Source organism: Anolis sagrei, chromosome 4 (assembly GCF_037176765.1).
Source record: "Anolis sagrei isolate rAnoSag1 chromosome 4, rAnoSag1.mat, whole genome shotgun sequence".
NCBI lineage: Eukaryota > Metazoa > Chordata > Lepidosauria > Squamata > Dactyloidae > Anolis > Anolis sagrei.
In genome coordinates, this window is record NC_090024.1 from 62,843,848 (window position 1) to 62,870,398 (window position 26,551).

Genomic DNA, 26,551 nt, shown 5'->3' on the forward strand with positions numbered 1-26,551 from the left:
GAGACATCTGCTCAGTCGCCCATCTTAACTAGCATAGTAGAAAACAGTGAAAGAAATGTCTAAAAACCAATAGGATTGCATTTAGTTAGAGGGTACCGATTATTTCCATAGTTTATTTTTGCTACCCAAATCCTTTAAACTGATGGTGGGTAATTTGCAGGGCAGGATTTTTGTTTCCATGTTCCCAAGAAACTTGAATGGGGGTATTTTTTGCTGAATTGGAAATATGGTATCATTTCCAGTTTCAGTTATTTCCAGAGTACTGGTATTTTTTTTCTCCTTAGACCTTGGCTGTTGTGGGAGACTTTTCAATGAAAAAACAAACAAACTCAAAACTAATGGGAGGTTAGCTATAGGGCAATGGTTCAAACCTTTGGTCCTCCAGTTGTTTTGGTCTTCAACTCCCAGAAATCCCTGCCAGCTTATCAGCTGTTAGGAATTGTGGGAGTTGAAGTCCATCTTAGTGGCTGCAAAAAAAAAAAAGACACTGAAACAGTAGGCAGCTTGCAGTCCAAACATTCCCATTACTGATTTCTTATTAGGCATGATTTTTTTTCTCTTCTTGTATTGCTACCATTCTTTCATTCCTGACAAAAGTGCCTCAACATGTTCCACTTGTACCCATAAATCATAGAAAACATTTTTTTATTCTTCTAAGCTAAGCTAAGTGGAGGTGAAATATTTTTACTGTACTTTAAAAACATGTGAACTTCCAAAGTATTTCATCTCCTGAAATGCTCTATCATGATAAATAACTCAATGAGGTATTTTTTGCAGTGTTGACTAATCTGGAGGTAACTTTTTGCTTTTACTCTTGCTGTGCAATATCTTTTCTGTGCCTTGTGCATATAAATCTCACATCCACTACACATGCCTACAATCAATTTTATGAAATAAGACTACACAATGGAGCTGATTTCAGTATTATTTGAAGAATCAGATTTATAGTCATTCAATCAACATAAATGGTGTGTCTGGGGAAAACACAAAACACACAATGGGGCCAGCAACTTTTATATTTTTCTAAATATTTGTATTGCTTTTTGTGTTGTGCAGGGGCTGAAAAAAAGAGAGAAAATTCCATTGTGCAAGTTGCATAATGGGTTGGTACAATGAGTGGATACAACCAGATGACAGATAACAGAATCTGACACACAACTATGACTGATGACTTGGAAGTACTGTAGTGTAGGGACATATGTTGGTCTGTCAGCATTTCCATAGGATAGAAGCCAAACTGCATATTACTTCTCCTTTGAGCAATATTTATGCTGATACTTAAACTAGTGCCCATTTATTCTTTTAAACAGGTATGGTTGTAGCATTGCAACTGCAATAACACGGTTAAAGCAATGTAATCCCTTTTGCTACAAAATACCACCCACATATTTTCCCCCATAATTCTACTTAAGATTTTGGCCCCAGTTCGGATGGAAGAAAGGTTTACCTCTTTCTGCCCTGAATTGCCCCCAGGCTGATATGGGCGGGATAGAAGTGACATAAATAAATAAATAAATAAATAAATAAATAAATAAATAAATAAGACTGATGGAATGTATGTATTTAAATTAGTAATATTACACTCTGGCTTTTTTTTTTTTTTGGAAAAAGTGGCAAATGGATGGTGACAAATACAAATACAAGTACATTTTGAAGAGAACAAATTCAAATACGAATACATTTTGAAGAGAACAATACAAAGATCAACACAAATAAAAATCAGCCAATTAATTAAAGATCTCTGTATAGCAGGACATCAGCCTATATACTAAAGGAGTGTCTGGTCAGGAAGTCCTTGCTCTGTGGAAGAAGGACAAGAAGGAGGAAGCCAACCTAGTTACAGAACCTGAGGGACAAGCTGGATGTTTCGAGTAATGCATGTTCTCTGTGACTGACCCATTTTCTTTTCCAAAATAACATTTCCTTCTAAATGTATTCCTCGGCAATATACAGCTATATTTCCATTAACAAAGTAGGTGTGTTCCTCAGCATTACTTCTTTAGCAAAAAAATCTAGTATCAGAAGCACAATCATATGGAAAAAATGGGAAAGAATGGGGATAGGTTCCTATACTACTTTTTATTCAAAAGTAACCACATATACACGAGGAAGAAAACAGACAGGTCAGGTAAGTCTTGCTTAAAGTAAATCACAACTTTTTGAAACTGCTAGAGACAACCTGAAGACTTCTTTCTGAAAACATTCAGGGGTGATTCCTCTTTCACCAGCTTCCACTTTTTTATGATTTCCATTTCCTGATTAGGCAGGCTTATCTGCTCCTCCCTGGTTCACAAATGCTAAGTGAGGAAACCAGGGCTTAGCTGTTGTTTACCCTGCATATTGTAGGCAGGATCCCAGAGCTACAGTTGCATCGGCTACAGCAAAATAATACCATTCTTTCCCACCTCAAGCTTTATTGCATTGCTTGCTGCAGAAATGCTGTTGATGTCTGATAGCAAATTTCTGTTTTTCTACCTCCTCCCAAAGTTTATGTTGTTAGGGCGGGGGAACCTTGGCAGGCATAAAAAGTCCTTTAAAAAGGCTTGTTTGTCAAAGGTGTCTCTCTATTTCTATTCACCATTACTCGTATATCAACTGAAAAGAAAGGAAAACCTCAATGGCTTGAAAAATTCTGGAATATGTGAACACCAAGCAATAATCCACTGGATTTATTTTCTCCTGCAGTAGAAAACTGGAAATAATTCAGCCTTGAATGTGAGAACTAAACAACAAAATAGTCGCATTCTTACTCAGAAACCAGACTTGCAAATTACGTCTGTGTTCAGTTTCCAATCAATTGCAAACCAGAGTATGTTGTCTACAAGATATATGGGTGAAGAAAATCATGTGCTCTCTTAAGCAGACATCCTTCACAACTTGGTGCTAGATGTGCCATGTCATTTGACTCTGAGTATTTGATAGTAGTGCTCATGTCACCTGCAGGAGGTTCAGGAAATTTACATCAATAAATCTATTTAGAAGAATTACACCAATTCTAGAATTGTTGGTTATTTTCAGAACTGATGTACGGTTCATGGTAAACTGAACAGAAGAATACAGAATATTTTATTCAGATAGTGCCAAAACTAATTTGTCTTTATTCTTCTTATGTTAATTTATATGACTGATTCAAAACTGTGTGCCATGATCCATGCCATGAAAATCTTATTTTCGGAAATATATAATTTACATTCCATTATGCTGTTCTTCCTTTCATTGCAATTGGCCACCTTCTATTCATTAAACCAAATGATCACTGCTTTTGCTTATGAACCCACAAAGATGTGTATCAAGCATTAAAGCATTCAAAAAATAATTTATAAACCTGAAAATATAATTCCATCTATTCTGCATCTATTATCATTACTCTTGCAGGAAAGATGGGCCTGGAGCTTGAGCATGGTGTCAGGAGCACTTTGTAGCACAGTAACAACACATGTCCAGTTCTTCCAGCTGAATGACTTCAGTGTTCATAGTAGGTCAGCCTCTGAACTCTTGACTTCTTGTAGAAATGAAAACAGTGTAATTGCAAGCATTCCTTCTTTACAAGGCATTTAAAAATCCCATGCCATTCTTAGTTTGCAAGCAGAGCGGACAATGTGAGGTTTCAAATAAACTTTCCACATTATCAGTCATAGCATCTGTAATATTAACACATACCTTTGACAACAGTTGGGGAGTCTCCCATCCACAACATCCTACTCAAAGAGCAGTAAACTTGATCTTCCCTTGTGACTGGTATCAAATGACAAGATTTCTAGTAACCCTCCCTCCCAATGCATAGTTGCAGACCAAAACACATCATACATGCATGAAATAATTATGTGTGCAATGGCACATACCCACTGAACATATTAATATAAATACAGCTTTCCATTATGGTCCTCATAACAATAGTAGCATACATCAGTACTACATCTGCACATGATCATTGTAGAACATAAAAATTGATGTCCTGTATGTTTGAAAAACAGTTTGTGAAATCTGGTAGAGATGTAATGAAACAAAACAAAAGCTCTGGATCACTTGTTAATTAAGTGCTAGTTTTCAGCACTATGGAATGCTTTCATGCAAAGGGAAGAAATACAGTTGGCCTTCAATATTCCCAGATACTACGTTAAGCCATCAACACCTTAAAATATTTTTTTAATCCAAAAAGTAAACCTTGATTTTTCCATTTTATATAAGGGAAATGATTTTACTATACCACTGTATATAACAGGTATTGAGTATCCAGGGTTTTGATATCCACAGGGTGGTGTAGTGGTGGAGGGCATCCCACTGGGTATCAAGGGATATACTTTGCCTTATAACTTCTTCACCAGAAGTTATAAGATATCCAACAGAGGCCTGCTGAGCTTGCATAACTAGCGTACAGCCTTTCCTATACTTATAAAATTAGATGCATCATTATTTTGGTATCCCTAGGGCAAAATGAACTTGGACCAAACGATTTAAGATCACTAGGCCATTTTGGATTGATACTTTCAAGATTGATTTGATTCTAAAGGACCGTATCTTCTTAAATGAGCCTGCCTATTTCTTGGCAAGCCCTTCTCACTCTAACAGTTACATCTAATAGAAACACAAAAGAAGGCCTTCTTGATGGATTGCCCAAGGCTAAGGTACTCCCTTCTCAAAAAGTTTCGACTGGCTCCCTCCTTGCTTTCCCTTTGTAGGCAAGTGAAGATCTTTTTGTTTTGGCTGGCCTTTCAGGGCTTTCATGTGCTGTGATGTTTGTATATGTTGTTCTTTTTAATGGTGTGTTTTTAACTATTTTATTAATAGTTTAGTTGTGTTTTTAACTCCCGTAAACTACCTGGAATCTTAGACTGAGAAATTCTATTGCCATTATGGCATAAAATGGGGTGCAAATGCGGAACTATTTTAGTTATTTCCCCATTTCTTATCCTTATTTTTATGGGAAACAATTTTGGGGCTGCTGAAGAGGTGTCTCAAAAATAGTTCCATGGGCTGTATTTTTCCTACTCCTGGTATATCAAATTATTCTGTAAGCATTTCACATGATGACTATATTGTGCTGAATTTCCCATTTCTATAATGGTAGAATTAAAAATTTGTCTCCTGTAAATCAGATGCCTTCTTCCATCATGAATTTTTTTTAAAGTAGCAGATCATTTATATTGGTAAAATGAAGGAGTGATTTCTTTTTTCTTTTTTGTCATGTGGTTTACCCCACATGATTCTGAATCTGAATCTCTCAAGAAATCTATCCTGTGGAACAGAGTTTGGAAGCTGACACAATAGGACATTTTACAGGTTGCAATAAACTGTCCTCCTCTTCCCACTGGGAGAGCATTCGGAGCCAATTATTACTAGGGAATACTTCTGGCAACAGAAGGTCTGGGGACCTAGCAAATATTCTGAGCCAAGAAAAAGTATAAGACAAACTTCTTTGAGTAAGTTGCTGGTTTAGTAATGTGGTATCAAGAATTCACTTAGTGTTCTTGTTCTTGGAACAAGTAAGCAGCTTGCTTGGTGCTCTCCTAGGTACTGAAATGTCTGACCTACTGTCACATTTGTATCCAGTGAACTCTTGCCACTGGCCTGAACATGTGAACAGTACAGAAAGTTATTTGTTTTTGTTTTATAAATGAATTAGTTAAAACTTGATTTTAAACATATTATTTTAACAATGTTTTATAGTTTGAGTCTCCTTACTCGAGTAACATGTTAAGATCTGTCTGCATTAAAAATTCTTTGCCATGCAACTTGCTAAAATTACTAAAAAGGCAAAAAATTGCAGCAACAACAACAACACTTTATTTATATACTGCTCTATCTCCTCAAGGGGACTCAGAGCAGTTTCCAAGTAACACAAACAGTGCATACAAGAAAAAACGGCATAAACATAAAATTTACAAGACAATATAAGCATTAAAACCACAATAGCACATATATTTAAAGTAATCATATCTGATCAAGGCAGTTTAAAAGGCTGGGCCGGGCTACTGAGATTTTAGAGGGCCCGGGAAATTAGGTAGAGTCTATGGCTGTACATTTCCAGGGCCTAACAGAAGAGAGTGACTTGGGTAATTGGTAGAAGAAGATATGGCCAGTTTCAACAGTATCTGGGGCAGAGTTAGAACTAGTCATTCTCAAAGGTTTGTTTAAACCACCAGGTCTTCAGGCTCTTACGAAAGGAGGGGAGGGATGGGGCCTGTCTTATTTCTCTAGGAAGGGCATTCCAGAGGTGAGGGGCCACCATCAAGAAGGCCCCCTCTCTCTCGTCCCCACCAACCGTGCTTGTGACGGTGGTGGGAGCAAAAGGAGGGCCTCCCCGGAAGATCTTAAAGTTCGCGCCAGTTCATAGGGAGATACAATCGTGAAGATAGGCGGGGCCCGAACTGTTTAGGGCTTTATAGGTCATAACCTGCACCTTGAATTTGGCTTGGCAACTTATCAGCAGCTAGTGAAGCTGTTTTAAAAGGGGTGTTGTATGCTCCCTATAGTTTCCTCCAGTAAGGAGCCTGGCTGCCGCCCGTTGTACCAGTTGGAGCTTCCGGGCCATTTTCAAGGGCAGCCCCATGTAGAGCACATTGCAATAGTCCAATCTGGATGTAACCAAGGCATTGACCACGCTGGCCAAGTCAACAACACAATACAATTTCTTGCCTTTCTTCTCAGAAGAATAATAGAATTTTAGATTTGGAAAAGACAGGAACGGCGATCTAGTTCATCCAATGCTATGCAGGAACACACTATATTTATCTACTATATGTATACTCTGCCTTCTCTCATCCCAAAGGGGACCCAGAGCAGCTTACAAATTGGCAACAATTCAATGCTGTGTAAACAAACATGTAAAAACAATAAGCAAATACATTAAAACATAAAAGTAAGAAATAACATCTATGCATTAAAAACCAATTATCAAACCACACAAATTCAAAGTCATAGTCCAGGAGACAATTCCAATCATGTTGCACTTATTTCATATCCACCTATTGCACTGAATTACTCTTCAAAGGCTTGGTCCCATGGTCAAGTTTTTAATTTCTTTCAAAAGGTCAGGAGGGAGGGAGCGGATCTAAATTTGTTAGGAAGGGGAGTTTCATAGCTGAGTAGCCACCACTTTATAAGCTAAAGCCAGCATTTTGAATTGTGCTCAGTAGCAAACTGGCAGCCAATGGAGCTGGCGTAACAGGGGGGTTGTAGGCTCCTGTACACTACTCCGGTGAGGGATCAGGTCACTGCGGTGGTGGGTGCCCTCCTGCAGGCCATGCTGCTTGCAGGGGGCTTCTTCTTCCCAGAAGCCCCCTGTGTGGTGGGAAGTTTCCTGCCACTTGGCTGGCTGGCCAACCAGTGGCAGGCCCTGCCCCACACCTGGATTTGCCAGGGCCAGCATCCCCACCTCGCCCTGGCAGCCTTTGTAGGGCTGCTGGGGACAGGGAGCTCTGCAGAGACCATGGAGGCCCAGGGCAGCCCTACAAAGTCTGCCGAGGTGAGGTGGGAAATCCTGCCCTGGCATGGATGGGAGAACAGAAGGCAGCCACGGAGGGCTCATTGAAGGTATTGGTCCTTCCCTTGTTCTTGGTGGTGGCCTCATCTCCTCCTCCTCTTTCCCTAACTGCAATGCCAGTGCCCTCCCTCTGCCAGGGCCAACCAATGGCCCGCCAGCACCAATAAATTCATATTTATTAAAAATACATTTTTAAAAGAACCGCAAAACAGCGAGTCTGCATGAGGCAAACCATGAGGCAGCGAGGAAACACTATAATCTTTTGTTTTGTAATGTGACTCCACTAGTTTCTGTTTCAGTACGGAAGGAGTAGAAATCAGACTCACTCCATCATCTACATGACATCCCTTCAGAACCACTGAGCTCACTCTGTTTGTACACAGTAAATAAATAAATAAATGGCCCATCCTAATGTTTAGATATAATATTTTGTTTTGTAATGTGAATCCACTGGTTTCTGTTTCAGTTCTGGAGGAGCAGAAATCAGACTCACTCCATGACATCCCTTCAGAACCACCGAGTTCCCTCTGTTTGTACAGCATTGCAGTCTCAAAGCCTCCCATCTGAGTTTTACTGCTTTTCTACTATACATATGGCAAAATGTAAATGAAGCTTCCTGCAAAATAAACCTCTTATAATGGATTAGAAAGTATCACCACTACCCAATTAAGGATTGCCTAGATTTCACTTGTTTTCATTCTTTCAATTTAATTTTATACAATGAATGGTGTTAATGACAAGTACTACTGCCAGCTATTTAACCAGAACAACAACTGCATGTTTTATTATATGTCAGCATCCAATAGACTTTGATTTTGCAATTAATAAATCACATGTTTTTACTTTACAGTAACAAGTATCAATGGCATGGTATAGTATGGCACATTTTCTACTGAGGCCAACCATTTCCCCTGCTAAATACTTGTTGATCCTAAAAAGCCAGCACTAATCCAAAAACATAAAAATAATAAAAATAAAGTAGCAGCAACAAGCCAGCAACCAAGGATTGCTAAATCCTGATAAGAAGATTGGTGACCTAGTCCTCATTCTGGAATCAGACCAAATTAGGGTCTTTGCTCAGCAGTACAGATCTCATTTAAACTAGTATTCCACATATACAAACTATAATATTTAGGAGAGAGTTTCTTAAATTTTATGGAATTGTTGGAAGATATACCCACTTTTTGAAAAACAGATTTTTAACATCTACTGAAGCAAAAAGCCTAGGAGGAGAACATCAGCTCTACAAAAGGTGAGCAAGGAAAGAAGATATATTTATCTACAAGGTAATTGTAACAGTATGGCTTAAAAGATGTTTTAACATATTTGGCAAACAAGAATTGGCCTAAGTTCAACGTGGTGTTAACAGTTACCATCAGGATTTCTGACCTCCCCCCTTGGAGCAGTCTCCAGAACTTAAGACCTGCTGTGGAAAAAATGTCCTATCTATCAGTGAACAAGCCTTTTTAGGAGGCAAAATAAGAAAGTACGATTTTACCTCTCCTACTTGCTGCAGTGGAAACTGTTTTTGCTGCTGCAGTGAAACCCAGCATTGCTTGCCCTTGGTTAATTAAACAAATTGTTGGACTTGATTGCAAAGTTGAATGGTTTCAAAACTATAACACTGGCAGTAAAAAGGAAACAAAAGGTTTGCTTGCTGCTGATGGTCTTGTCAGCTATTATTTGATAAAAGGATGTTATCAAATAATAGACATCTGATTAACCTCTTCATCATCTAATCAGAGCTGAATATAATCACACTGTGGATGCTTTCAGATGAACTTCTGCAGTTCCTAATCAAAAACACTGCAGCAATTCCACCCTCCCAAACTTGATAGGTTTCTTTTTGGTAAGAAAAAAAAGGAGACGAAACCATGGGAAATCAAGGGTGGGCTATACATTGAAATGTGAAATTCTACAATTAACATGCTTTGAATAGTGAAGTCATTAGACCAGGCTGGAAATCTATTACATGATCTAAAGCAGGGACTGGGTTTGGTTGCAGCAACATTCTATAACAAAAACTATCAGTATTTTCTGTATCCAAAGGCTAAACCGATATCATTAATATCTTTCTCTACACCAGTTGAGGAGCTGCTCAGTCATATTGATAACTAATTCACTATGAGGCAGCAATACTAAAATGTTTGTTCCAAATATATACCCAATCCTCCATATATTTAAACTCTAGCCAGAACTTACTTGTTAATTCTAGTTTTCCCATAACTAATCTGTTGTGATGTGTATGTTTACATCAGCTTATCTTATGCCAGTCTACAATATTTTCACAAAGTAGTAGATTTTTTTACACTCCTTTTCTCTCTTTTTTCAGACGAGTGAAAGCAAAGCTGTCTCTGCACCTGCTCAGCAGAAACTGGGGCTTCCTTCTGCAGACTCATCAACAGCCCTGATTTCGACCAGCATTACAACAATTCTCGTCTCCTTTTCTGTCTCCATGTGTCAACTGATATGACAAGGCTACAGCAAAAGGCATGCAAGCTAGAAAAGAAGCAAGGAATGGATCCTGGTGAAATAATGGAATGGCTTACATGGTTAGATCACATTAGCAGGAAGACATGATGGGGAGAAGCCATGAGAAACCTTACAAGACTGGGAAAACTAACATAGGAATCCCAAATGAAATCACAAGTATTTCACAAGAATCACAGATGAAATCACAAGCTTTGAATGCAATTTTCCAGCAAGGGGTGGACTGGATGGCCCACGAGCTCTCTTCCAACTCTATGAGTCTGTTTTTATGCAGTTTCCCATCTATATGCTGCTATGCTTAACAAATCTCTTATCTTTGTCGAAATGTCTTTTTTAAATAAATAAATAAATAAATAAATCTTTATCCTTACTGAGTGAACAATTAGTAAAATGGAGCATGACAGGAACCCAACTGCCAAAATGTCCATCTTTAAAAGAGCTATAAGATAACCTCAAGGCTATATGGAAACCATTTATTATGTGCCAAGAGCATCAGCAGATTTAAACCACCATTATATCAAGTGATATAATGAATAAATGACATGCACTAGATATGACTATTATTAATAAAAATAGACAATTAAATAGAGGAAAATGTATAAGACAGAGGATTGACAAGAAAATCTTTTTATAAGTAGGACTGAGAGAAAACAAGATTTTGCCACTTTGAATTTACTTGTAGAGTGAAAAAAATGGGGTATAAATAAACATAATAATAATAATAATAATAATAATAATAATTTGTATTGTGATTTATTGTTGTTCTGCTATATTGCATTACACTGTAAAACAGATTTTAAAATATATAGAATAAAATATGGGAAAAGCCACAATGATAACCAAATTCAGGGCATATTTGTTTTAAACAAACCTGAGATTAGTATAAAAAACCCAAAACAAAATAGATCATGAATGAGAGGTTAATCAAATGTCTATTATTAGTGTGTATGTCAATATAACAAATAATAACAATAATAATAACATTATTTATACTCCATCCCATCTCCCAGAGGGGACTCGGAGCAGCTTACAACAGTGTAAATAACACAAATGAAACTAGGATAATAAAAGAATAAACCAATAACCAATTTAAATAGAATCCACAAGTAACTAAGCAATACATAAAAGTGAAAAAGTAAACAAAACATATTAAATTAAAAACAGACATCATCCTTTAAAACCAGAATTATATGATATAATAGGGAACCTAACCATTTACAATGACTAAGAGTGCACTTTGAGGAGGAGAACCAGAGGAGAGAAAACACAGGCAGAGGAGATTCAGAGGCACAGAGAGCGGCAGAGCTATGTCTGAAATGTTAGAAAACTATGGTCACATACTTGACATAGAAAGATTGATAAGTGCTATGGTGTGATACAGGCAACTTTCCCCCATGAGTCTCCATGAGGAGAAAGGTGGTGTATAAATAAAGTCAATAAATAAATAAAAACATAACAACTTGCTATACCACTCTGAGTCGCCTTCGGGCTGAAATGGGCGGGATAGAAATAATGTAAATAAATAAATATGGTCACAGATTAAAGTAGAAAAGCTGGCTAGCAGTCCACATCACAGATGCAAGCAAACAGGGAGAAAGGTAGACGATATTTTTTTTACAAAAAAGTGGAATTGGGGCAAGTGGATTTGTATGTGGACAGAGTAAAATATGGAGATAAATAATAACTATATGATATTCAAAGTAAACAGATGAAAGCAACATTCACAGAGGATTAAAGGTCAGCAAAAAGTGAGCATGGCATCACCTTTTAAGGCTGACATCCTACTCTTGGACCTGAGACTCTGCCTGAGCCTATCACCTCAGATCTAGACCTGTAATTCCCTTCTCAAGAAATATCTCTTTAGTTGCAGGAGCTGCCATCCCTTCCTGCAATTATTGTTTTTGCTAATATTCCCTTGTCTCCTGTTCACAGGCTCTCATAGTCTGAAGGAACAACAAAGGCTATCTATTCCAATATCTCACTTGCAGTAATACAGCTAAAGCATTCCTGAAAGATGCACATTCAACCTCTGTTTAAAGACATCCACCAATCTACTCCACTGTAGAACAGCTCTTATATCAATAATAATCACTGTCATAAAGATTTCCTGGCTTTTCTATGTTTTCTTCCATCCTGAAAGGAGAAATGCCTCTGACTGGCTTGAAGCTAAAACATACTGGGTTTGTTGGCCTCCACACCTTTATTCATTGGTCCCATCGACTACTGGGATGCAGGTCATGAGCACATTTTTGAAACTGAATTTGGCCTATGGACTAAAAACATTTCCCTGTCCTAATTTCTTCCCTATGGCATACTTTCATGGGATGAAGTGGGAGAAAATTATTTTTATATAAAACACACAGACACACGTTTATAAATTATCTTCAGATGATTTCAACTTGGATGTGGTTAAACTTATCTAGCCTGGCCATTCAAGCCATCCTTTCTCACTCCACTTCTTACATTATCTATAGGCTGCACTTATTTTATTGGAATCCTGTCATAACAGATGTCATTCATAGTTTCAGCCAGATCCTATTACTATTAAGAGGCATTCCTGTCATTTGATTCAGCATATACAATATGTGAGATTGCTCTGAACACCATTATTTCTGAGAATACAAAAATCAGAAATGGGAGAGGGATTTGTTTCTTTGCCACTATTGAGAAAAGGTGCAGGAAAGGTGCATGGCCATAGAAGCAATGGGGGTTTCAGTATGAAAAAGAAGGTTGACAGAAATGAAAAATAAACATCATTTAGATTATTATATATGTTTTATTATTACTTGACTTGTTCCTGCTAGCCTTGTCTATGTTTATCATCAGACTGAATAACTCTGTGGCTCTTTTATTCATCTGTGCAATATGTTTTGTACTAACTCATGTTCAAGGATAACTAGCAAACGATACATTAGGTTTGCTAGGGCAGACCCTCTTTCACTCAGACTCAGCCCCCCCCCCACCAAACTCAGCCCCCCCCCCCGAAACAAAATCCTGGCTACGGGCCTGCTGTCCCCTATCCAAGGGGGCCAAGCCTGGATATATGACAGGTTTCCAACAGTGGCCAACCACAAGTAGATCATTAAGGCAACTTTCCTCCTGTCATGCCATCACCACTTCCTTGTAGAAGACTACAGGAAAGTAAAGATGCTGATGTTCCTCTTAAGGCCCTTCAACACATCCATATAACCCAGAATATCAAGGCAGATAATCTGTTTTGAACTGGATTATTTGAGTCCACAGTGCCATATAATCCAGTTACATGTGGATTTTATACAACTGTGTGGAAAGGGCCTTACTTATAGGATTCTGAAGAATTCAGAGGATACAAATATGTTTTCCAAGAAATCATGCACAATATGAATTGATATGCAGTGGTTAAACTGATCAATTTACTAACCGCATCACAGATTCATGCCTGATTGGAAGCCCAGAATCAGAGATGAAATGGTCAATCTGTAGTCCAAGGTTGATCCTCTGAGCCCTATCTGTAGGAGTTATTCCTACGTTTTGGAGTTTGGACTAGGAACTGGTAGGCCCTCACACCCAGCTATAAAGCTGCTGAATTTGAGTCTTGACATAATCTACAATGTCTTATGTGATATGCTGCTGTAGAATTCCACTGGTATCCTTAACACTTTGATACTAGACTCATTGGACAGATCCCTGACCATTGGATGAGGCATAAATTTGAGCTACACATCAGGGATAGGATACAACATAACTGTAGGGATACCTCTAAGCCTACAAACTTTATTCTGTTATCACAGCTAATATATGTTATATCTTGCATAATTTTATTGAAATCCCTTGCCATCACTACACCTCGTGGCAAAACATTTGAAAGTATAAATTATGTATAGTGAATAACTACCTCTTTTTTCTGTTCTGAATGCAAGACAATTCCATTGAATCACCCTTAGCAATATTACTGTTTCAAAGACAAAAATCTTCATACATTTTCTGTCACATGCACATTTTTAAAGCATCTGCTATGGCCCCTATCGCCAGAAATCCTTTTCGCTAAATTAAAACACCAACTGTGACGTTTCCCATATAGAATGTGTTTCAAATCCTTTGTTTTGGTACTCTATATATCATTTCCAGTTGCTATTTTTATGAAATATAGAGACTAGAATTACAAACACAATCCCAAACACACATCTGCAACACAGATTTATATATAGGCATACAATCCTAGCAGTTTTATTTCCAATCTATATCCTCATAATCCCTAGCAGAGAATTGGCTTTTTCCCCATCACTGCCTCATACTATTGGCCTTGATGCTTAATAAATTGTTTGCTCTTTCTCATGAACTCTCACATATCCAAAGATCCATAACCTAAACAGAAATGTATAAAATCCTAGGTAAGATATTTGAAGAGTCTGAGATGAAAGTCCTGAAAAAGACAACCCTCTAATACTGCTGTGCTCATGAAGAAGACTCGGTCATTGCTAGAGAATCCAATAATTGTGGAATAATTGTGGAATTTCCCATCTGTATAGTTATTATTTCTTTCTGGAGCATCCTGCTGCTGAACTCACAAATACCCATCAAAATTACAAGCATCACTATTAAATTTCTATTTACTAGGCAAGTCATCACATGGAATCACTGGAACAGAAATACTCTATATGTCTAGTTTGTTTTCCGATGGTCTATTCCCAATTGAATACACACTGACAATCATGAAGTTTTCAAAACATTATATATATTTTCCCATTGATACACTTCCTTTTGTTAATAAAGGAAAGGTTTTCTTGAAATTGCCCTTAAACCAAGTACAGTTAGCTGATAAAACACCACATAATATACAAAAAATGAAAAATATCTCCCTGACCCCCTTTTTCTTTCCAATATTTACCTCCACTTCGCAGCCATATTCTGAACCATCCAGAAGGATCACTTTGCACTGCATGCTTTTTGGTTTTTTGGCAATCTTTAGAGGAGACCTGGAGAGTTTGCTGGAGGATGATTTCTGCGATAGCTTGTCGTCTTCAAACTGCTGGTATTCCAGTTGTTTTGCTGCTGCAGCAGCAAATTCACGTTCTTTGTCAGTGGCCTACAAAGAGAAAACAGGGAGATTAAGTTCCAGCTTCAGATTAAAAAAACATCGCTGATCACAGTAAGCTTTCAAAATCACAAAGCCCAATCAGATATCCCTTTGCCGAGGACTATTTGGAACCACATTTTAAAATGCAGATATAAATGCAGTGTGACAGAGATGGATTTCATTCCATATTCCCAATTGAAATGAAACTGCTGGTCTGTCACAAAATGGCTAATTCAGGGCAATGTCACCACAATACATTCATTTTCTCTTATCTTTTTGGGAGGAATCTGAGCTTATAAAATCCAGCCTGCTGTATGATTTTTCAACAACGGTGCCACTTTTCAGAAGACAATGGAAGGCTAGAATGTTCCATTCAACAATATGCCTTTTCCATCAGGCAGTTAAGGCGTATCCGCACAACATAAATACAGCAGTTTGACACCATTTTAAGTGCTGTGGCTCAATGCTATAACATTTGGAGCTTTGTGGTTTTGCTAGATATTTACTGTATATACTTGAGCATAAGCCTAATTTTTCAGCCTTTTTTTAGGCTGAAAAAGTCAATCTCAGCTTATACTCAAATCAAGGTTATTTTTTTATTTTACTCTGTTATTCTTATTATTTTATTACATTTATTATTTTACTCTATTTATTATTTCTATTATTACATTTATCATTTTCCTTTATTATAGTTATTATTATATTCATTATTTTACTCTATTTATTATTCTTATTACATTTCCATTATTTTACATTATTATTATTATTATTATTATTATTATTATTAATACATTTATTATTTTATTCTATTATTATTGGAAGGATACATAAGCACATTTATACTGAAGAAGATTAGAATAATGGTTTAATCAGAGCTGGACAGTCTTATCTTAAGTTACAGTTTTATGTAAATATTCAAAAAAACATTTAACCTACTGATGCCTCAATTAATATAACTGTATTGGTATCTATTTGTATTTAGGAATTTACCAGTAGTTGCTGCATTTCCCACCATCAGCTTATACTTGAGTCAATCTGTTTTCTCAGTTTTTGTGGTAAAATTAAGTGCCTCAGCTTATATTCGGGTCAGCTTATACTTGAGTATATATGGTGGCCCTCTCTGTCAGAGTCCTCTGGTGGCACTGTAAACTACAAAACCCAGAATGTCACAGCATTGAGCCATGACCATTAAAGTGATATCAAACTGCTATAATTCTGAAATGTGGCTATCGCCTAAATTCCAGCAGCAGCATCACCTTCAAAATGTTTCTGCCCCTCTTCATAGACCTTGCACAAAAAATCAATAAGCAAAGTGTCAAGAAAAACAAAGAAAGTTTTAGCTAAAGCTTAAAAAGTTAATCTTATTTTTTATCACACCATCATCAAAACATATTTGATTTGGCTTTCAATGACTTCAATGCAGCCTGGCAGCGCGGGCATTCATCAAAAAATAATCTTCCAAGTCTGTTTCCTTCATCATAACAAGTGTCCATGGGAATGAATCAAATCCGGCCAAAAGCTTTAATCTTCTTTCAAATCTAAAGAGTCGTGTATTGCACAATATGGAGCAGAATGCAATGCTCCAATGCATATACAACACAGCATATGAGGAGAATATTTTTTTCCTGTTAAAACAAGTAAGTGTTGCAGAGAGGAAAAACAACAACTATACAGATGTTACTTTAGTTATAAACAAGATATTTATGCTTTTTTTCAAAAAAGAAAAGAAAGACAGTGCATAGGTACTCACTTCTAAGAGTAACTAAGCAGAACAAAAATAAAGCTGGAAAGAATATCTCTAGGTCACAGGAGTACCTTGTATTAATCTGTGCTGTGCAAATAAATAAAAAATGCCAGAGACTATTATAGTAGGACCCCAAACTGTCAAGATGTATTCACGCAGCAAGATCATTTCACAGGGAATTAGACTTCATCTTCCTAAAAAAGCCTGACATCCTGTTCATGCAGTTATCTAGGGCAAAATGACCACTCAGACATACATTAAATATTTGGTTTTGTATTTTTATATGCACAAATCCATTATCTTTCATACACAATGAAATCTCCCACTTCAGAGGTTATTTGTGCTGCATTTCCCCAAGCAATTTGATGATTTGCCAATAGCATTTTAAACTATAATTTAAAACAGAAGAAAAATGTTTTAAGGTGTTTTGTAGACCAAGAAGTAACAGTTGGGTCAACACTGCTGTTATTAGATGGAAATAGTTTTGGTCTTCCTTTCCCTTTTTTTCTGTCATAAAATTGGGATGGTGATTATTTACAGAATGCTTAAATGTGTATAGGTTGGTTCAAAATTTGAAAGAATAAGCATTGCTGAGCCTGAAGCATCTGCGGGTAATGAACAGAGAATGACAAAAACATTTTTAACCAACTGTGCAACAAACCCTTCTAATTTCAAAGTGAAAAACTCCACAATTTTAATTTTTCAAGAAACTATCCAAATTTGAAAGCATAAAGATAAGTAAGCACTTGTATTGTTAATAATGTTGTGCTGGTTAGTGACTGTAATAAAGTTTTGTATTATTGGTTAATAATGTTTTTTTTTAAAAAAAAAATAGGAGTATCAAACAGCAGTAATTTCATTCCACTAGGGCAGTGGTTTCCAACCTTTTTTTTTTTTTTAACCAGGGACCACTCTCCAACATTGGTACAAAAAGGGTCATGAATCAGTTTTTGGTTAATTTGAGATTTGGTTTGGTTATTTGGGGTGCTGATTCAGAAAATTGCATTGGATAGATCACATCAGCTCTAGTTTCTGATACAGAACATATGCCATCCTGTAGTCGCCATCTGCTTGCCCATAGTAAACCGTATTTAATAACAGCTGATGTGGTCTATTCAAGGGGGCAGGACTGGTCAGCAACAAGGAAGGAGTGGCAGGTGGTATGAAAGGAATGGAAATAAAATAAATAAGGAGGAAGCAGGCTTGCGGACCAGATTTTTGACCTTGCGGCCCACTGGCGATCTGTGGCCCACAGGTTAAGAACCACTGCACCAGGGGCTTAATAAATGTAAGAGTGTGTTGGTATCAAATCACCAAGCTCCAAATGATATTTCTGCAGGTATTAAATCTGGGATGTACCCAGTGTTTCCACCTTCTCCAAAAACGGGTATGATCTAAAACAGTGATGAGAAATCCCCCCCCCCCCCACACACACACATTTAATAGAAGGATTGATCTTGAAAATTAAACTCAGCAGTTTTGGCACAAATAACAAAAATATTACATGACTGAACTAAAAAAAAATCCCAGTTCCTATCTCTTATCCACTTCCCAAAAGATCTTCATGACACCCAAAGATAAACAGAGGAATGCATTTATGATAAAGAAAGCATTTCATTCAGCATATACTTCCACATGAAAAAGGAATATGCTGTAAAATGTTATAAATTAACCATGTTCTGATAGATAACTTGCCTGCTCTTTTTTCACAGGAGTGCTGTGGCCTGCAACACCGGCAAATTGTTCTAATGCATTCTGATGCTCTTCACTCAACTGTTGTTGTTGCTGCTGCTGCTGCTGCTGTTGTTGTGTTTCTTGGGCTCCTGCCCCACCTGCTCCTTGCTCTCCTGAAGTTTCCTTCTGTTCCTGATCCTTAGATTCAGAGTCTGATCCAGGTTCTGTGGTCATGGTTGATTAGTCTGCAACACAAACGAGAGCTTTTGACTATCATGAATTATGGAAGGAATTGAGTGATGTCCAGGGACTCAACCCAAGGCCCAGATACAGAGTGTAGAGAGCCATGCCGACTATCATGGAACTGGAAGAGGTCCTCACACTCCCCACCACCATCACTTTATGCAGTAGGTCTAAATAGTGAGTCTAATTGATTTCAATGCACAATGTTTACTTATTCATTATTTATTTACTGTATTCATATATTGCCTTTCTCAGCCCGAAGGTGACTCAAGGAGGTTCACAGTTGGCCACAATTCAATGCCCCAAATAGATATAAAAATACAATTTAAAACATTTAGCATATATATAAAAACCATATAAAACTAATAAAAAAATAAATCATCAGTGTCTCCTTACTAAAATAATTTTCCAGTCGCATTGTCTAGTTGTTCCGTAGTTTCATATTAACCTGTTATGGTGCATTTGTGAAAGCTTGCTCGAAGAGCCAGGTTTTGACTTTTTACAAAATGTTAAGAGAGAGGGGGCGATCTAATATCCCTAGGAAGGACATTCCATAGCCAAGGGGCTACCACTGAGAGGGCCCTGTCTCTCGTTCCCACCAGACGCATCTGTGAAGATGGCGGGACCAAGAGCAGGGCCTCCCTAGACGATCTGAGAGTCCTAGATGGTTCATAAGGAAAGATGCTTATGACAGGTAAACTGTTTCCAAATTTTGTCAATGAAACACCAACCAGAAACTAGCAGTGCTTGGGAACCCAGTGCTCAGTCAAATGCTCAAAAACACTGAAAAGTTTTAGAAAACTTAAAGGCTTACATTTACATTAATATGAGCTCTTGAATAATAATCATCATCATCTTTATTTATACCCCGTCACCATCTCCCCAATGGGGACTCAGAGCGGCTTACATGGGGCCAAGCCTGGACAACATATTACATTAAAATAAAACCAAAACATAAACAGCAAGCTACATCATCAAAATTACATAAAAAAACAAAAACATATGAATACAATAAAAAATAACATTACAATAAACACAGTCACAGTAACAGTGAGCGGGCCACATGTACAGGATAAAATGTTTAAAAACTCTAATGAGATAAAATTAGGGTTGAATACTGTATAACATTTCATTAGATACTTTTGTAAACTGGGTTATATCATACAACAGCTCATGCCGTAATAGATTTGTTAGTTTTTAAGGTATCACAGGACCCTTTAGTGGCTTTGCTGCTCAGATGATCAAGATGATTCATACCCGACTCAGTTAACAGAACACCAAACAGACTAGAGTGAAACTATCCAAATCCAAACAATTCCTTACTTGAAAGTTTTTGCTCCACTTGGGCAACCCTCAGAAATTCAGCCCAGTTTTGGCTATGACCCTAAGCATATACTTTAAAACACACTTTAAAATGAGCATACTTTTTCAAATTGCATAAGTGCAATCTTTTCACAATCTAAATTCAACTGTATATAACAGTAAAAACAAAAGGTCTTACTGTAAAAACCCATATTTCTTCATTAAGAGATAATTTGTTTAAGTGAATAATAATTTGTTGTGAATAATAATAATAATCAGGTGGGGCTATGGGTGAAAGCTATGTTGGCAAAACTGAAGACTAACAGGTAAGAGGTTTGAATCCAGGGAGAGGGGAGATGAGCTCCCTCTGTCAGCTCCAGCTTCCCATGCGGGGGCATGAGAGAAGCCTCCCACAAGGATGCATCTGGGTGTCCCCTGGACAATGTCCTTACAGATGGCCAAGTCTCTCACACCAGAAGCAACTTGCAGTTTCAAGTCGCTCCTGACACACAGAAAAAGGAAACCCCAAAGTAACTGCAAATTATAAAGAATTGCCATCATGGAATATCAGAATCTCTTCTGGCAAGGTGAATACTTTAAATTGTTTTAATATGTTTGTAGTTTAATTTTACTTGTGTTAACCTTTTGTATGTTTTTATTCTACTGTAATAATTTCATTTTGTAAATTGAGTCCCAATCTTGTGAGAAAGAAGGGATGACAATAATGATGACCTATTACACCCCCCCAAAAAAACTGTCAACTACTCATTGTAACGGTTGCAGATATAATGATGATAATATTTTATATCAACACACACAGCTAAACAACCATTTTCAGTATCATGGAGTCTACATCCGCTTTGTAAAGCATACATCTCAAAACACTTAATATTAAGTAAATACATAACGCATTCTGCATTCAAAAAAATCAAGCAGCAGGATCTAGATATCAATAACAAAATCCGTTCATGCTTATCCAGTTCCAACTTGTTAATGAAAATAAGGTCAGATACTGAAAGGTAGCAAAAGCCATATGGTAAAGTCTACAAAGCATTCAGGAAAATATGCTTGACAAAATGGGGTTTCAGTCTAAATACTATCTTAGGCAAAGCAAATAAGGGAGTCAGAATAAAAAGAGTACTGTTTCAGGAAGAAAAAGAACTAGAAATGCAAACTAAAATTTCACACACAAGTTTATCTAAAGGATTTCTGGTACAAGAAAACAAAAATCATAAACTGTGTGTGTAACTTTCAGATTGGCTTAATCTCATAATGAAAATAAGAGTGTTTGTGAAACACATTAGTACAACCAAATAGCTCTCAAAATTGAATAATAAATATTTCATCAAGCAATTAAGGACATAGGGAAACAAATCCCTAAAATGACTCATTACAACCCTCTCTGGATTCACCCGCAGCTTTTCTGATCATTTAGATCTTATTCCCTTTTTTCTAAACCTCTTTCAAATGCTATAAAGCCCAAGGTATTCTTTTTAAAGCCCACTGCATTGCTTTCCATCCTCATGATTGATGATAGCAACAATGCACTTTCTGTTGAGGCTTAACTGGAAAAGCTCAACTTACTGCCTCATCACTTTCTTGTTGGAAGAGCCTCATTAGCACCAATTCATTGCATCTACAGTGGCTATTAACTGTCCTGGCTACATGGCGAGCATGCATACATGACATTCACCATTTAAAAGCTTAATTTAACACTTCAAAAGGCTAAGTGTGCTTCAGACAGTAATTTATAGATTTTTATTTTAGTTTTACATGCTATTGACAAAGCAGACAATTAATATTTCCCCAACAATAGCATCTTATGATCAAAAGTAACCCCCTGAATTAACGTATTAATTATATTATTATATCTACTTATTCATTATATTGCATTTCTAGCCTGCCTCTTCAGTAAAAAATTGTACTCATTAGATTCCAATGCACAAAATCTTGATTAACATGTGAAAACTAATTCATAACATAATACAAATACATCTATGAAATGCTGAGGGAAAGCCAACACTCAACTAGTGAAAAAACCTTTCAACTAAGAGAGCAATTTAAAGGCCAAAGAAGTGGCTGAATAAAAATGTGTAAAACTCAACTTGATACCTTCATCCAAGTATATTTCGAACAAGCGAAGAGGTTCATAAGGGTGAAGAGATTCTTTAAAATACACTAGTCCTCAATTATATAGGACTTTAAAGTTGATCATTTCTGATCTGAACTGTGCTTTCATATAAATCGGAAGGAAGCAAAATTATTATAAGAAGGAATAATTATATCTTTCTGATTGCAGCCAGGAAATCAGAAGATGTTTAGTTTTTGGGAGGGGAGCAATTACCAAGCTCAATAAAATAGTGAAGAGACGAGACATCACACTGCTAATGAAGGTCTGCATAGTTAAAGCAAAGGTATTCCCCATAGTAACCTATGAATGCAAGAGCTGGACCATAAGGAAGGCTGAGTGAAAGAAGATAGATGCTTTTGAATATGGTGTTGGAGGAAAATTCTTGGTCTGCAAGAAGATCAAACCAGTCCATACTCCAGGAAATAATGTCCAGGTGCTCACTGGACAGATGGATATTAGAGGCAAAGATGAAGTACTTTGGCCACATAATGAGAAGACAGGAAATCTTGGAGAAGAGAATGATGCTGGGGAAAATGTAAGGAAAAAGGAGGAGGGCCAGGCCAAGGGCAAGATGGATGGATGTTATCCATGAAGTGACTGGCTTGACCTTGAAAGAGCTGGGGGTGGCTACGGCCTATGGGGAGCTCTGGCATGGGCTAGTCTATGAGGTCACAAAGAGTCAGAAGCAACTGAATGAATAAACATCAACAAAAGTTATATCTATAATGGGTCTCCAGTCAATAATCAATCACTAACATTTTGGACCAGCTGAAATTTCCAAATATTATATGTCTTACAATAGTCTGATTAGGATGTAACTAAGGCATGTGACATTATGGACAGTTAGGATATCTCGAACAAGCCAATTTTGCTTAATGATCAGAAAGAAATTCTTATTCATTACAAAATACAGCACTTTTGGTCACTAATGTTTTTAGCCATTTCTCAGTTTCACATCTGACTTTTTGACTTTTCCAAGATGGAAGAATTTAATTTTTTTTCAAAACTGCAATACAAATCTCATTTCTAGGGTGATTTTCCTGGCATGAAGAACAAGCACACACCATTAAAAGTCAGCACAGAAGCTTGAGATACTGCAGTGCAGATGTGCATGAATGCCCTCCTGAACTGTCATTATAAATTGTAAAGTTTTGTTGCAGATCCCACTTATCCCATCTAATCAGTAACTAGGATAGCTGAATGAGGACAGAACTCGAGCCAAAACAGGACCATAGATAGAAGGGACCCATCACCAAGCTCAGATGTTTCCAAGTTCTCTGTAACCACTTGCTTTTGTTAAAACAAAAATTTCTCATCTGTCAAAAGTATCACAATGGCGCCTGAATATGCTGAAGAAGCTCAAGGTCCACAAACATTGAGTGTAAAATGCAAACTGTGGCTGGGGTCATAATGAATTCAGCTGTGTAGCAACAGAGCATAGCACAAGCACTTTGACATTTCTACCATGAAATTAAATGCTTGAACCAAAGTTGTATCTTGCAAAATGGACATCATCACATGCACAATGACAAACAATGGCAACCCTACATGACTCCATGGTCCTTTGATAGAATATTGCCCAGAATGTGGGGGCGGAGTGGATTGTGGAAGTATGTTTGCATACTTAAGTTCTTCACAGATTAATGGCATCTTTGAAGAGGACATGGTTTACTGGTGCTCCAAACCGGAATTCCTCTTAATGGGGGCACTGTGATATTCTGTGAGTTTATAAAATTCAGTTAGTATAGGTTACTTTGCTATTCTGCAGGTAACCTATACATATTGTATAGGTTACCTGTAAAGTAAGAGCAAGCAGCAATCTGGATCTTGCTCAAGATTTTCAGCATGTGCCAGCTGCCTGTTCTGTTTTTGGATAATGCCACAAGTGTGAAACTGTATTAAAACAAGGTTCTCTAAAGGGTCATTAAATTACCATTTGAATGATTCCTTATTAGTTTGTTCATTTTGCTGTAATGCTCGTGATAACCAATTAGCCCACCTTCATTTAAGACATTGTTTTACATTATTGCATAAGGTAGGTTTTTTATATAATTTGAAGCTCCATTAAAAGGCACCACAGGATTCTTTAAGTGTTTGGCTGCAATTCTGTACACAGTTAAACCTCTTGAATCACACTTCAGTAAGATTTAAATAGCAAAATTGTATACTGAATTCAAGCCTTAGTGTTTTGCAAAATGATTTTTCACCACTAGGGTTTTAACAATTAGGAATTATTGTACAAACATGCATATTTCAATATGTCCAGGGAACTGTATACCATATATACTCGAGTATGAGCCAGTCCAAATATAAACCAAGGCACCTAATTTTACCACAAAAAACTGGGAAGATGTATTGACTCGAGTATAAGCCAAGGAAGGGAAATGCAGCAACTACTGGTAAATTTCAAAATAAAAATAGGTACCAATAACATTACATTAATTGAGGCATCAATAGGTTAAATGCTTTTGAATATTTACATAACACTGTAATTTAAGATAAGACTGTCCAACTCCGATTAAACCATTATTCTAACCTTCAATGTAAATGTGCTTATGTAACTTTCCAATAATCACCATAGTTTATTTTAACTATACATTTTGAGGGAAATGCTGTGTGTATATGAATAAGGAAAAGTGGGAAAGATTGGTGGCAAGAGAGGAGGAGAGGAAGGTGCGTGCTGAACAAGAGAGGAGAGGAAGGAGAGCTAGGTTGCTGTGCACAGAGGTGAGGGTCCTGGCAGGAAGGCATGGACTGAAAGAAGGCTTTCTTTCATCCCCACACCTTCCCACACTCCCTCACCCGAGTATAAGCCGGGGGGGGGGCTTTTCAGCCTAAAAAAGGGCTGAAATTGTAGGTTTATACTCGAGAATCTGATTAACTTCCATAGTCCATAGACTAACTTCCATAGACAACAGACAACAGATAAGCTCTAGTTGTAGATCCATCTCTACAAACATTTTAAAATCACAGATTAAATGACACTGAAATTGTTTTTTTTCCCCCTAGAGGAGGTTTTCCTGGGTTAATAAATGAAATAGGATGCAACACATACAAAATACAGGCATATAGCTTACAATTTAGCTGGAAAGCAGACATCTCGTGGTTTCATAGGGTTGGTGAAAGTTTGAACTGTATTAAAAGCAGATTTTGGAATTTCTTTGCTTAACGCAAAGAGATAGAGAGAAGCAGGGCCACTTTCCCAAACAAATTACATTGGAGACTCAAGACCTTCTGCTCTAACCTCTTCTGCTGTAATATGCATTCACCTGGGTAGAGGCTCAGCAATTTATGAGCCATGCTTAGGAACAGAAGGGTGATTTGTTATTCTTTCAATATTTCAGATCCCTCAAGGCACTTCAACTTAATAGGTCTGACCTGAACAAGGCAAATCCTTTTTTAAAAAAACAAACAAACCAAAACAAACAAAAACAAATTGCTGAGGCAACAGATCCGCATGTTCTATACTCATTTGTCTCTTCCAACATTTTTGCCTTTATTTTAATATATTGGCTGGATGAACTCTGAATTTGACAGAAGTGGCAATAGGGACTGTTTAATCCATCTTCCCTTCCCCTGCTTTCCTTACTTTTAAGATAAAGTCTTACAACTAGTTCATTTTCTTTAAGAGTTAGTTTGAACAAAAACATTATATAAATGTTATAATTGTTTCAGCTATATCTTACTTTAATCTATATTGTGAGCCACACTGAGACAAAACTTTGGAAAACTGACATTTGAGCAGAGGTTCTATCTCGATATTATAAAAACCATTTTTTAAGTTACTGTTAATATTTGATATCATGCCAAACTTTTCTCAAAATATGAATGGAATATCAACCCTGAAAATGGACTTGCCTAGTATATAATCACCTTTTATGCCAGACTTAATGTATAAATGAAGAAGACTAAAAGGCAAAGTAGGGCAGAAAATCAACTGTGCCATCCCATCAAGCATCATTCATTAAGAACCACAAGATTAACTCTGATGTTTACTGTCTACATTTTTTAGAAAGTTTAACCATGAACACTGGTCTATCTTCAAAGCTGTGCAGTTTGACCCATGAAAACATCTTCCAGGTGCTCTTTCATCAATCTCAGATGTTTCCAGGATTGATCTGGCAGCTGTGGCACTAAACTATTCAACCAAACAGTGGTTAGAACAAGCAAAACAAACACTCCCAAACAAGAATTTCTTAGATGTTTCCCTCAATCCCCACCAGTGGCTATTTCTAATTTCTGTCCCATGTTGCATCTCATTATTTTTACATTTTTGTACTGGTATATGATTTGATTTTGAAGTTCCTAATAGCATTTTTTCTAGCTGATTCACTTGAAATAAACTAAGCAGCTTTTTTTGTCGTGTCAGGAGCGACTTGAGAAACTGAAAGTCACTTCTGGTGTGAGATAATTGGCCATCTGCAAGGA

General features: G+C 37.1%; 1 protein-coding gene across 26 annotated transcripts in view; it reads right to left on the minus strand.

Annotated features, from left to right (window-relative positions):
* EPB41L3 (erythrocyte membrane protein band 4.1 like 3) overlaps positions 1-26,551 on the minus strand; it is a 195,664-nt gene that overhangs the window by 60,164 nt on the left and 108,949 nt on the right. For 20 of the 26 annotated variants that reach the window (XM_060775089.2, XM_060775088.2, XM_060775084.2 and 17 more), the window contains exons 2-3: positions 18,469-18,671; positions 14,841-15,038 (exon numbers count right to left, since the gene is read on the minus strand). In XM_060775089.2, the coding sequence (XP_060631072.2) occupies positions 14,841-14,894 (54 nt within the window). In that variant the 5' untranslated portion in view covers positions 14,895-15,038; positions 18,469-18,671. Of the gene's footprint in view, positions 1-14,840; positions 15,039-18,468; positions 18,693-26,551 lie in introns of all 26 variants that reach the window. The other 6 variants (XM_060775081.2, XM_060775079.2, XM_067467462.1 and 3 more) reach the window with 1 other exon arrangement.